The sequence below is a fragment of the Ambystoma mexicanum genome, chromosome 1q, assembly GCF_040938575.1.
Source record: "Ambystoma mexicanum isolate Mex_15411 chromosome 1q, UKY_AmexF1_1, whole genome shotgun sequence".
Taxonomy (NCBI): domain Eukaryota; kingdom Metazoa; phylum Chordata; class Amphibia; order Caudata; family Ambystomatidae; genus Ambystoma; species Ambystoma mexicanum.
In genome coordinates, this window is record NC_090922.1 from 1,345,969,289 (window position 1) to 1,345,983,484 (window position 14,196).

General features: G+C 43.6%; 1 protein-coding gene across 2 annotated transcripts in view; it reads left to right on the forward strand.

The window, feature by feature from the left end:
• EPS15 (epidermal growth factor receptor pathway substrate 15) overlaps positions 1 to 14,196 on the forward strand; it is a 1,698,287-nt gene that overhangs the window by 1,363,810 nt on the left and 320,281 nt on the right. For both annotated transcript variants that reach the window (XM_069642214.1, XM_069642213.1), the window contains exon 20: positions 638 to 777. In XM_069642214.1, the coding sequence (XP_069498315.1) occupies positions 638 to 777 (140 nt within the window). The remainder of the gene's footprint in view (positions 1 to 637; positions 778 to 14,196) is intronic.

Here is a 14,196-nt window from a genome sequence, read left to right on the forward strand (position 1 = left end):
TGTGCGATTTGGGTAATCCTATAATACATCATTTATTTTTCAGTATATCTGTGTAGTTTCCTCTTTTGTTTTATCTGTTGGGATTAACTGCCCACCAGCACTTCTCTCCTCCCCTTGAGTGAAGCCGACTGCACTGCTATTGCTACCCACGCCGAATTTGGTCTATCCTTTGGTATGAACCCAGCCTTAGGATGTTTTACACCTCTAACTAGAGGTCTGTGGAACTGTCTCCTCAACGTGGTCTCCCATCCTCCACTCTTAGTCTGATACTTTTTTAGAACCGGTATCTATGGTTAATCCCATATTCAAGCATACTGCAGAATCAGTTGAATAGACTACTAAATACATGTTTGGAAAGATTTATGACCAAACTGTGCTTTTTAATGAACTCTTCTAAAGAAGTAAGCACATCCGCAACACCAATAATCTACTCTCCAGCCAGTTTGAAATGTGTTGTTCATTTCTGTAAATATATTTTGCATTGTTATTCGGAAAGTATTTGTTTTTGTAAACCATACTAAAAACTATTTTTTGTTTTTAAGTTTTATTGTCTTTTTAATGACTGGTTAGAATTAATTCCAGGATATGTTTGTTTGTTGGTTGCACTGAAGACACTTTCTTTTTAAAATTTCTTAAGATCCCTTTGGAGGCGACCCATTCAAAGGTTCAGACCCTTTTGGAGCTGACAGTTTTTTCAAGGAACCTGCAGCTGATCTGTTTGTTGCTGTGGAAACAGACCCTTTCAGTATACAAATACCAAACTCCACCATCTCTTCAGTAAGTTTTAAATTCCTTTCCATGTTCTTGCATAACTTGTCTTGCAATCACTTTTACATGTTTAGCACCATCCGTATAATGCAGGGCATAATATTCTGAAATTGTTGTGGTGTGGCTTTATTTACATTTGGGCTGGCTTCCCCCTGGAATTAAAAAGTGAACTTTTCCAGTAAAGGTCCTCAGGACAAATGACTTCAGACTCCATGGTAGAAAAAAACATAGCTTTATTTACCTAGTTACAGGTTCCAGTTACTCTTGTCTGTTGGTAGCAGGGGCCACTGCATCCTCGGGCATCTCAGCTCAAGTCTCGACCGACTCTTCATAGAACACTGACATCATATGACTGTTAGAGGTGTTTTCCTAAAGTCCACCTGGAGGTAAAATTCAATAAAACTATCCCTTGGTGTACAGGTCCCCAACTCTTGGTATAAGTCTATACTAACCAAAGGATTTGGTAGAATGGCAGAGCAGCCAGGCTTATTCTATGCAGAGGATGTGAGCTTTAGGTAAGTACAATGAAGCCAGTCAATACAATAGCCCAAAGAAACTCTTACACAGTTATAATAAAATCTACATTTATTTTATATACACAAGGCAGGTAAGTAAATACTATTTAAGACTAACCAATACATATAGGAAATATTAACAATACTTTTCAAAGGTGACTGCTTCAATAGTAGTTGCTTGCGCTTACAATTATTGCAGAAAATTACAGTAATGACAGTTCCACTCGCTGCTAGGACACTGGAGACAGAAGCTGCAGGGAGCAACCTGTTCGTGAACCCCCACTGCCACCCACTACAAGACAGCCGCCAAGACTGCTGTTACAACAGAATAAAAAGGTAATCCCCCCCTGGGGCGGAGCATTACGATCGCCAACGACAATCCTACATCAGGATACAGCATAACCTCACAGGGAGTCAATTCCCTGCGTGCCTTGTACTGCCTCTCGCACCGAGTGGCTGTTTATCTGTGTGGACTGTTTGCCTTACAAACTTTAAAGGCTACGTGTGGGAGCAGTAACACACTCTGCTCGTACTACGCTCCATGCCCTTCGCCCTTCCGACATTAACTCCCGGCATCCAGTCACTAACACTAGTAAGCTGCATCCAGGCAACAACTCATCTCCACGCAAATTTATAAAAGCTGTATTCTCATTCCTCACTGCTTCTAGACAACTTCATTTCACAAATATTCAACTACGTAGGTTGCCGACAACGCGGTGCCTCGCCCAATTCCCTCGCAATGCACACTACCCACCCGTATTGAAAAATACACAACTGCACAAATCAAATGGTGACCTGCTCGCCAAAATATATACTTTACCACTTACGTCTTCTATGTTTTGTTTGTTTGTTTGGGTTTGGTTTCGCGCTATACCAAATAAACAAAGGGTAGCTGGACGCAGACAATACAAGAATACTTGAGAACTTGGTTTGGCACAATTGAACTTCAGTGCTCTCACCTGCATTAAGCCAAATTTGTTTTTAAATATTTGCAGGCACTTTGGCCTTAGTCAAATCCAAGTGTGTTTTTAACTTGCATTATGCTCAATTCGTTTTTAACCCCTTAACTACCAATGGTTTCTCCGTCCTCGCCCCCCCAGTGCCAAGCCCTTTTTTGGTTATTTCAGTATGTCGCCGTTCAATCCCTTGTAACATTTTTGTTACATGTGATATCTTGGCAAAATTTGGCCCCTTTTCTTCCCGCATGTAGGCGGTCATAACGCCACCAAGGAATCTTAGTTTGCTGCATGGGGGTTATCGAAAATAACCAAAAAGAGAGGAAATTATGTTTTTTCAAAACATGCCAATAGAATGATGTACAGTGAAGCCTGTGCTTTTTTTTCTTGTAAGAGCTAGGAACAAATGGCTTGCTGTTCTTAAAAGCCTGGAAATTGGTGAATTCAGAACAGGTTGAGTGGAAACCAAAAAAACATATTTTTATAAGGCTACCATCAGTTTTGCGAGAGGTAGGTGATTGTACCCTTTTTTTCACAATAGGACATGCATGGACGGAAAGGTAGAGCAGGGTAGGAAAGCTGAATGGGAAGACAGAAAGGCATACATTTCTCAAAAGTAGACAATTCTAGGTTTAGGAAGGGGTAATTTGCAAAGGTCAGGCAACAACTATGTACCTAAAATTCCCATAGTTTGGGGAACAATTGGAAAAATGAAAGGGAAAAAAAGGTATGTGCTGGACATGGTTGGAGCTGTAAGGTAATGGCTTCTGTGAACATTGAGAAAAAAAATGCCCCGCTACATTCCCCCGACTTCTAGTTAGGAAAGCACACATTTTTCGTAATGTTTCACAAAACAAGCAATACCACAAGCCAAAAAACGGGGCCCTAGTACATATGACTTGTATGCTGACGGCCTAAACAGAGGTGCTTAAGGAAAATTAATGTTGTGAGAAATAGCAAGCATACATTTTTTGAAAGAGCACAGGCATACCTTTTGGAGGGTAGTTGACTTGTGCAGGTTATAAAAGCATACAGTGCCTAAAGCTGTGACAAAATGTAGGTTATGTTTGGGAAATGAAAGGGTTCTGTAACAAAGTGCAGTAGCAAATGTATGAGAAGTTAAGAGAAAACAAATGTCCTACATACCCACAGGTGTCCCGACGAAAACAGTACCTCACGTGGGGGTGCACCTACCTGGGCGCAAGGGGAGAAGGCCAAACAACTGGTACATCAGAAGCCCTAGTGAAGACTGGATTTGGCTTTGTGGACAACCAACAGATTTGGCCTTGGGGTGTTGTAACCACCAGGGAAAACGGGGAACCCCAGGCATTTCTGAAAAGAACAACACATGTCCTACCTTCCCGCGTTCCTAGGGTGTCCCGACCAAAACACTACCTCACATGTGTGGGTGCACCTGCCTGGGTGCAAAGGGAAAAGGCTAAACTTCTGGTAACCCCAAATGTTTCGGGAGAGCAGATTTTGCATGAATTTGCTCTTGTGCCCAGCCTACAGATTTGGGCCTGCAGCCACCAAGGAAAACCGGGAACCCCATGCCTTTCTGAAAAGAAGACACCCGTAGGTATCCACAGAGGTCTGACTCTCGCAAATCGCCCTAGAATTTATTACCCACAAGCCCCAGCAATTTTCAGACATTTCCCACCTGGAAACCACCGAAACACGCTGCCAACAACACATGTACTACCTTTCTGCGTTCTTACAGTTGTCCCGACAAAAACGGTACCTCACATGTGTGGGTGCACCTAACTGGCCGCAAAGGGAAATGGCAAAACCCTGCTGATAACCCTAAGTGTTTTGGGAGAGCAGATACAGTAAGGTGCCATTGATTAACGGAACTCCTTCACTCATTGAAGTGCGCTGTCTTGCACACCATAACCTTGTCTCCAACACTCCCTCCTCTAAAAAAGAAAACACGGTTGGTAGACTATAATATTCCCTCCTTGGAATGCGCAAAAAACATCATAACCACACCTGTTCCCCTTCGCTCAAGAACTCACCGAAAACCTTCTGAAAGATAACCCATAGAACCCCTTCCCTGGGGCAAAACACCAACAAACAGAAAAACATTGAACTCCCTCCTTGGAGTAGTCTGTGTAAAACCAGAGGAATCACACTGGTGCCTCACTTCAAAGCTTTGCCCTAGAAAAACCATTAATTGCCCCAACTCTCCCTCCCTTGGGCGAAAAACACAAACACATTGAACTCTCTCTTTGAAGTGCTAAAAGACCAGGCAATCTACTGCCTAATGCAAACAGACGGCCTGTCGAACTCCCTACTAATACATATATAATTCACCACTCCTTCCTTGGAGTGAACATCATTGCAGTGTTAACAATTATTGTTCACACAACTCCCTCCTTGGCGTAATCTCCACCACCAGTTTTAATGCCTGCCTGACCAAATTACCAATCTCCTAAAGTATATTTTTACTGACCTCCAGTCGCTCAGCATTTAAGAGAATCTAGACTTCCGTATGTAAACATACGTTCCCACTTAAATATTGCTGAAATCACACCTTATGGCATCATGCACACTTTAGTACCTACAAATGCTCTAAACTGAAACAGTTCCAACTGCTATGTAGTACCGCACACTGATATAATATGCACATATTAACCTTTCAATGTATTGCATGTGACATTACAGTTGAAAGGAAGGATTACAGTTCTCTCCTTGAAGCATTTCAATGTTAAATGTGGTATCACATTTAATGGAGCTCTGAATCACCAACTGCAAAACCATAGAAACTTAACGAAGCACTCAAAACCCTAAACTCATTGCGTCGATTCAGTCAATAGTTCTCCCCTCGATGCCTTTAACTATCAAACACTTTAGTCCTCTGCTCCAGTTATTCTTCACAGAACATGGTTGTTCATAGTGCAAACCTCCCAAAGTTACACATTTGCACTATATTAGGCGGAAAGGAAGCCTTACCACTCTACGATGCCAGCACTCCCTGCGCCTTGATAACAATAATAACCTCCCAAGGAATTGCTGGATTCCTCAACTTGAATCCATTCAGCTTTCCTCCCAATAGACTCACGTCAACCTGTGTGTTACATCACCTACAACAGATGATATTCTACCCACATCATCAGTCAAGATAGGGATGTAGTCGCTTCAACACCAAAATTGAAAGCCAACCTATGAATTAACTACAAGCATGCAATGGAATGCAGACACTCATTCACTCCCTCTTTGGAGTACTACTTGCCACCATAAATGTGCCCAGATATACCACCATTCCTCCACTCCCTACAATGAACAATACACCTCGTATTGCAAAGCACTGCTATGCTGGCACTCCTCCACTCCAAATGGAGTAATACCACCGTTGTGGCTTATAGAATTAGTTTATTGACTCTACCACTCCCTAGTTGGAGTAGCTCAAATCAATGTTGCCATGCACCAATATGCTGGCACTCCTGCACTCCGTCCATGGAACAATGCACACCAGAATTGCCCGTGCCATGCAATACTGGCCGTGCCATGCAATGCTGGCACACCTCCATACTCTGCTTGGAGTAATGCACACCACAGGTGCCTGTGCCACTGGCACACCTCCACTCCATGCTTGGAGTAATTTCTACAAACTCCAGAAACGGCCTCAACCTTCCTCCTAAAAGAAACTGTAATGAGTCTTAACTGACCTCTCCACTAAGTATTCATCTCTCTGCCAACAAAGTTGCTGACAAAATGCATGCATGTTCTGTTCTCCTGTTACTCAAATACAAGTTAGGTTTGATGCCTGTGAACATGTAAAGTTAACAGTTTGATGCGTCTCATGAACTCAATTGAAAACCAAGATTACAAAAAGTAGTCTACTCTAAATACATGGTAAAGGGTATTGGAAAAACACAGCCCAGCAGATGATAAAATGTCACAGTGTTAAAAACAGCCTTTTCTTGGGTCACAACGGATACGCCCAATCCCACAACCCAATGGACCATGACGAAATACAACCAAACAACTTAATATCATGTATGCCTTGCACCATTTTCTTCCATGAAAATAAACTAACACTAACAAACACAGCACTCCAACTGTGCACCATTTCATTGCATTTGATTCATGATAATCCAACTAAACAACCTCCAGACCCTTTTTAATGTTAACCATTTTAATGTTGATTCCTTTAGAAAAATAACTGTAGCCAAGTCTTGAATAAACGTCCACTCTCTCTCGGTTGCCGAATGTGACATATGGATTGTTTAACTCGAGGCTTAAATAATCCTGGACGCTTACCTGACTTGTAGAACAGATGCGAGATGGGAGAACAGACTATAAATATCTCCCTTCATTTTGTCGCTGTCTCGAACTTTGCATTACTCTTCATTTCACCTGCATGAACCTCTTCCTGGTTTATTTGCGTGTCAGCGATGTTACACAGCCAACATCCATTCACTGCCAATGCTTTCTTAGAACTTGGCTCTTCTCTCCGAACAGCCACACATAAACGTGCATAGGACACTTGACAAGGATGATGTCATCATTTTGCTGTAAGTTTTCACACGGAATAGATCTCGAGGCCCTTGTGCTGCATATAAACACCAACAGAAACATCAACTGCAGGTGGGTTAACTATCACAACTTGACTTCAAATAATGCAATTGAACGCACTTTCAGGGCGTTGCAGCTGCGCTCTGTGCCTTTTTTCCTCATACTTCACTGTTATAGTAGATCAAAGTCCTTAACATCTGTGACGTTGCTCATAAGTTTATGTTCACCAGTACCCGTTATCTACATAAGAGCACATAATCAATAATGTTAACCAGTTGCAGTCACATTGCCACAGGTCTTTTTCTCGCATGCTCTTGTCTCATACTCCTGCTCCTCGTAATACCATACTACAAGTGCAGCTGCTCTGACCTAGCTGGCATAAGAGCAGCACCTCCTCTGACAAGGTTGATTTTAAGGCAAATATCTCTTCTGGCCTGGCTGCTTGATGCCAGCACCTCCTCTGACCTTTCTGGTGAGCACAATGCTACCTCCCATTTGCAATTGACAACAGTCCAGTTGACTCCTATTCTCCTCACCTGAGGGTGGTTCTCCTACATTGTTAGGCGGTGGGTGTGCCATCATCACTATGCCCCCTCCACAGCACGCTTAGGCTTTCTCCTTTTAGCCCTCTTGGCCAGCTTGTCGCCAGTGTTATAATGCAAACGTCTCCAGCATAGGTCATCAGCACAGATGGCCTCAGACTCCCTGGCAGAAAAAAACATAGCTTTATTTACATAGTTAAATGTTCTAGTTACTCTTGTATGTTGGTAGCAGGGGCACACCTACCGGCCATCCTCTGGTATCTCAGCTCAGGTGTCTCAACGGACTCTTCCCAGAACACTGACTTCTTATGTTTCATATGTGCTGTCAATCACCCAAACTTGCAAGTATTCGAATAACAATCGGGAATGGCCAGCAGGTGATCTTACAAAGAAACACATAATACATTAACACAAAGTCTTCATTTTTCTGGACTCTACATGGTACCGGCATCTTGGTGCTCTCATCCTGCATGTTATGATCTTGTTTTCCCAACTGATGGTAATCTTGTCAGCACCTCTAGTCTCAGGGTTTTCCTGAATAGGCCAGGTTCCTATTGGGTTCAGAATTGTACTTTGGGACTTGTAACTCTGTTCTCCATCATGCATCATTCTTTAAAATAAAACAGTCTCCTGATAGTGTATGGGACTTGTGGCTGTTTGCCAATATACTGCGGTTCCTTAGAATGTTTGTGTCTCAATTCATTGTGGCAATTACGACTCAGTTTCCCAAAATGCACAAGTTCTTAGAATTAATTTCTCCGTTAGCTAAATGACTTGTGGTTAGGTTTCCGAACCTGCAGCTGTTCCTCAAAGAAATTGTGATGTGAAGGTTTACTTGGCAACATACCTTTTGGCCTGGCCCATCAGAGCACACCCAGCTTCACTCCTTGTCTGACGTTCTGTTTCGACCCATCTTATGGCTATGTTGCTCACTTTCCTGTGGTTGGTGGCAGGTGCACATACAAAAGCTCCTCTCTCGGAACCACTTTGTACTCTCGCTGGTTGCGGATATCTTGCTCCGCTCCTTCAATTGATTGCTTTTCTCCCACAGATTCCTCATCTGATAGATATCTTCATCCAGCTCTGCTGCTCGGAAAATTCTTTGACGGTGCTTGTAGTGGACCTCGTCTCGGCCATCGATCCTTGCTTGGTGCTCATCTGCTCCGGACGGTACGTCGGCCGTCGTGTATATATAGGATAGCACTATGCCCCGTAACTCAGTTCCTTTTTTCCATGCGCCCGATATGCTGCTTATGAGGAACATAGTATTAGTAGATCGAGTCCTCGACACTTTTTCAACAAATTTCTCATCAGATTATGTGCTTTTTCTCAACTGCAAGATGTGCGCACCCCCCTCGGATTTCGGGTTTTAAATGCTGCACCAACTGCGACTCGATGATGTCGGTGATCGATGCACACCACATCTGTGTGTGGTACCTAGGCACGGGTCATGACACCGAAGGGTGCATGTCGTGTGGTAAGATTAATCCAAAGTCCGTGCGTGAGCATGCAGCCAAGCTCGCGATGGGCAGACCACCGTTGAAATCAAATTTATGGTCCACCGAGGCCGAAGGAGGTACCTGAAAAAGAGAAGGAAAAATAGACATTGCTGCAAGATGAAGAAGCAGTCCCACTCATGGAGCCACACTTCCTCAAGAAGAAAATGCGCTACCGGCACAAGCGAGACTCTGACGCTTCATCAGAGAGAGGTAAGTCGTCAGCCAGGCCGACCACTCATAAGGTGTGGGAAGAATTTAAATCGCAAAGGCTTGCGATGTTCGAAAAACAGGGGGCTGCCGGTGCGTGAGGGCCCCCCCCAATCAGCAGTCACCAGTGGCTGCAGTGGCGCTTGGTAATCCTGACCCATGCAAGCACCTTTATCGACACATCAGTGTCGGGACAGCCTTCAGGCTTGTCGCCGAAAAAGACAATTAAACCATCAGAGCCGGGTCCTTCCTGTGAGCCTCAGGGTAAGGGCGCTATCAACGCCTTTTCCGTGCCCAAGCATTGCTCTACACCACGCCATCGATGTCGAAAGATAAGCCCTCGACGCCGACCATCAGTCATCGTTCCACTCTCTCAGACCGATTTCTTCGGCTCCATGGCGTCGGTTTTCGGTGCCGACTGTTAGGTGAGAATTGTGTTAGTAACACTGTGTGAGACTACGCAACACTTATCTGCTTGGTATTAGCTAACACACCTTTTGGTATAGGTCTTTACTACAAGTGTTGGTAGTGTGACCGAGCAGCCAGGCCTATCTCAAGAGGGGTAAATGTGAGCTGTAGCAATGAAATTCGTATACTCAAGGTTTCAGTTATAGTTATTTATTTAACATACATTTCTAAATAAGCGTTCTTTAAAAAGGGCAAGAAATGTAACACTGTAAATATACTTTGAAATACTTTTCAGAATCAAACAAGTTAGTGGATACTCAACAGTTACACAATTCCTACACCCTGATGTGACTTCATTTACAAGGACAGTAATGGCACGTATGAGGTTGCAGAAAGGGAAGGTTTAAGCAAAGAAAATGCTGAGCAGGTTCTCAGTATATGTGAGGGCAACTAAATATTCCAATGAAATCTAGACAAGCATTTCCAGCAGTAACAGTCTAAAACCATGGACCACCTATAAGGGACAAACAATATCAAAGTGAACGGGCTAGAAGAGTCTGTATGGAGCCAGGACAGCCAAAGGCAATTGGAACACAGTCTATGTAGCTGAGGCACTTCTTAGATAAAATGTGTTTCACAAAGTTAGAGAGTTTGTAGAAAAACCAGTTGTAGGGTCACAAGCTGTTAGGGAGAATTCTCCAAAATGTGCTAATTCTCACCACCTTAGAGACGCCCAGCAACTTTGCTGGATTTTGAGGATTTGATTTTTTCTACCTGGATAGAGTGAGACCCTTTTTCCCACTCTCTTGTGTATTTTGAATGTGAATTTTACCCTTGTGTTCCTTTTGGTTATGGAGTCTAACCAACTCCGTAGGCATCATCTTTTACAACTGTGTCACAAAGCACCTTCACTGCAGTGCCACAGGGGAAGTCTTCCAGATTTCCCAAGGTTTAAATACCTTCTCTGTGATTAACTACTGTTTCCCAGAGCAGTAAAGTGAAATTGACTTTACTTAGCATTGTAACTTTCTAGACCCAGCACACGCTATCTTACAATAGAGTGCTGGAGGGATTACTTAGTATCTCCCTTATCCAGCATATTATATGTTACCCTTTCCTCAATTGACTGGCTGGTGGTAGTGGTTTTGTTGTGAACTACCTAGGTTTACATTTACCGCGACCGTTCACGGCTCGGGTAAAGTAACCGCAGGAGCCATCTTTTTTAAAATGGTGTACAGCCATCTTTGCTAAAATGGTGCCTGGTCTTTTTCGCCAGGTCATCGAGGGGAGGTCCTTCTAGAGAGTTTCTCTGCGCGCCAAACCATGTTTGGTGTCTTTGCTCATTTCGCCTTTTGCAGGGTTTCTGAGAGAAACCCGCCTCTGGCACCCGAGTGTCTGGGGTGGGCAGGAATTGAGGGAGGTGCCCGAAACTCCCTGTGCTTAGTCTCTTAGGCGACCCAAATGCACTCTGTGGTGATTGGCTGGCTGACTGTCCGGCAAGGACAGCCACCCTGCTGGGTGAGTGACAGCTAGGCTGGAATGAATGGGAGAGAACTGAATAAAAGGTGAGTCTTTTGGCTTAGAAGGCAGAGTCAACCACTGGACGAAGGAACCGAAGAAGAGCCTGAAGAGGACGCCTGGTGCAACTCCTGGACAGTTGGTTTGCCCGGTGAAGCCCTGCCGCAGTGACTACATGGCAAGTTTGCATCGACAGAGAAGCCCCTGCTAGGACGACTTCTCCTCTTGAGTTGGTGGGACCAATCACCTCCAAAGTAAGCCACCTGGACACCAATCTCGGAGCTGGTTGAATTTCCTCAGAGTTGCTGTAAGAAGCAGTATAGCCAGGGAGAGGGACACCAGATTGTGTGCGTTACTTTTAAGCTGGCCTAAAGCTTTTGGAAGATCCTCTGGACCCCCACGAAGCAGGATTGACCAAGCCTGAGCCCCCTCAGCAGTGTGCGGGACCCCAGAAGGAAGGAAGGTCCACCTTGACAGCCAGGAACCACGCTTATTGCTATTTGCGGTACCGCAAGGAGCTGATATGCGAAAAAGCCACTGAAAGTAAAGTTTGCTGGTTGCCAGTTTTGACAGTCCCAGTGCAGTGCAGGAGTCCCCCGACATCCTCTCTCTTGTCCCCACGACTGAGGCCCAGGAACAGTGAGATGTGCAGAACAGCCCAGGAATAAAAGTCCTCAGCTACATCTTTTCTTCTTTACCAAGGTACTGTAAAACAAGTCTAAGAGAACTTACCTCTTACTGTCGAAGTGCTTGTAACTTCCACAACTCACAAGTCTATTCAGCTTTGTTTGTTTGTTTATTTATTTATAATGCGCACCAGACCCTGAGGTAACCGGACGCAGCAGAACAAGAATATGCGAAACTTACAATGTTTCCAGAATCTGGGCATTACAATGTTACAAATTTACAGTAGTACAGAGATATCCACTTTACGTATTTACACTGATACAGTATAGACAAAAGGTTGATAACAATTAATATACAGGATGCAGCAGTTGTATAAAAATAAAGATAGAATTCTAATACAGCATATATACAGTTAGTCTAGGTACGGAATGATCTAGAGATGACTGCAAGTTTTTAGTGTTGAAGTGTTTGATCAAGTTCTTTCTAAATTGTAGGAATGGTTGGTCTGCTCTTGTGTGGTAAGGCATTCCACAGTTTGGCAGCTGTTACAGGGAAACTGATGCCGCCAAATTTGGCAAGTTTGAATCTTGGTACTGCCAGACGGTTGGAATTGACAGTTCTTGTCGGTCTGCTTGATATAGTTCTCTTTATTTTATCCGTCATATATCTAGGAGCCCCGTTATTGAGAGCTTTATGTGTCAGGGAGATCGTTTTTAGATGAATTTTGTCAACAGTTGAAAGCCATTTATGTTGTCTGATAGCAGAGATATGTTCCCTTTTAGTTATGCCAAGTGCAGCTCTGAGGGCATTGTTTTGTAAAGTTTGAAGCCTTTGGGTGATAGCTTTGTTGGGACCACAGTAGAGGGCGTTGCAGTAGTCGAGTCGGGAGAGTATTAAGGCTCTCTCTAGGATCATACAGCTATCATTGGATAGGAAGGGTTTACCTGATCTTATTAGTTTACAGATATAGGATGTGGTTGATGCTAAGGAGTTGACCTGTTAGTGAATGACATAGTAGAATCAAGGTAAAAACCAAGCGTTTTTACTTCCCTAGAGACCTTAATAACATTGCCATCTATACTAAACTCGGAATAGTCGGGGCCTAGTTTGTTGATATTGGCCTGTGTGCCCAGAATGATCAGCTCTGTCTTATCATTCAGGCATAGGCTATGAGATGCCATCCATGCTTGAATGATGAGATGCACTCTATTCACCAACTCCCTGTCCTTACCATGATCCCCAGAAAGCGGGAGTAGAATCTGTGTTATATCTGCATAGTTAGTGCAAGTGATACCTAGATGGTCCAAATCATCGAAGAGGGGTTTGGTGAATATATTGTATATGGTTGGGGAGACACAAGAGCCCTGGGGGACTCTGCATGTGATCGGTATGGGGTCTGCTGCAGCCGAAGAGGAGAAAACTTGCATAGTTCTCTCTCTCAGAAAGGATTCTAGTAGAGCAGAAGAGTCCATGTATCTACAGAGGACCTTGTGGTCCACAACATCAAATGCAGCTGAGAGATTAATTAAGAGTAGGAGTGCTGTCTCTCAGTTCATCTATTTGGGTCTTTAAATCAATGAGGGCTGTTTCAGTTCCATGTAATGGACGGAAGCCAGATTGTCTAGCTTCCAGAAGCTTGTGTAGTTCAAGTTGTTTTTGAATTTGTGTGTAGGCTGCTTTGTCCAGTATCTTCAGTAGGAATGGTACTGTGGTAATAGGACAGTAATTGGTAGGGATAAGAGGGTCTAGTGTCTGCTTTTTGAGAAGCGGGAGAACCCAGGATTGTTTTAAATTGGCGGGGATATTACCTGTGGAGAAGGAGGCATTCATGAGTTTAGAGATGAAAGGAGATAAATCTCTGGCAGCGTCTTTTATTATCTGTGCTGGGCAGATATCACCTTAGCGGTTAGAGGGTTTAAGGGATAGGATGATTTTCTCTATGTCTATTGTGGTGGTTTTGGTGAAGGTGAATTTGTTGGTTTGTTTGTTAGGGGTAGCATTAGGCGGTGACTGAGTCGGTTAGGAAGGTTTAGCAAGTCTTTTTTTAGTTGGATTTTATTTTGGAGGGTGTTTATTTTATAATGCATGTTGGTTCTCTGCACACCAGGTCTGATCCTTGGTACAGGTTTCTGGTATGGCAATAGGTGACTCCAGTTCTTTCAGTATGGAAAAGAGTTCCTTCATACTCGAATTAGAATTGGCAATGCGATCATTGTAAGAATTTTGCTTTGCCAGGCAGACTTCTTGTTTATAGTGATGGGAAATGGTGTTTAAGTTAGCCTTATTCTCATCAGTTGGGCATAGTTTCCAGGTCGATTCACTTTTTCTTTTTGTAAGGCGTAAAGCCTTGAGTTCGGGCGTGAACCATTTGTTTAAATGGGCCTTGGGTTTACTTGTTCGCATTTTTAGCGGGGCAATTTTGTCCATAGTGTTGAGCATGATTTTATTGTATTCATAAACTAGTGCACTAAGGGTCTAGGTTGTCCGGTAGTGCATTTAGAGTTGGGAGGATAGCAGGAATGATGATGTCCACTGTCATATTCTTTTTATTTCTGGTAGGGCAGGTTGGTACCGTAGATAGGGCTGAGGTAGACAGACGGGAGGTTAGGAGGTTAAAGGACACCAGTGAGTGGTCAGT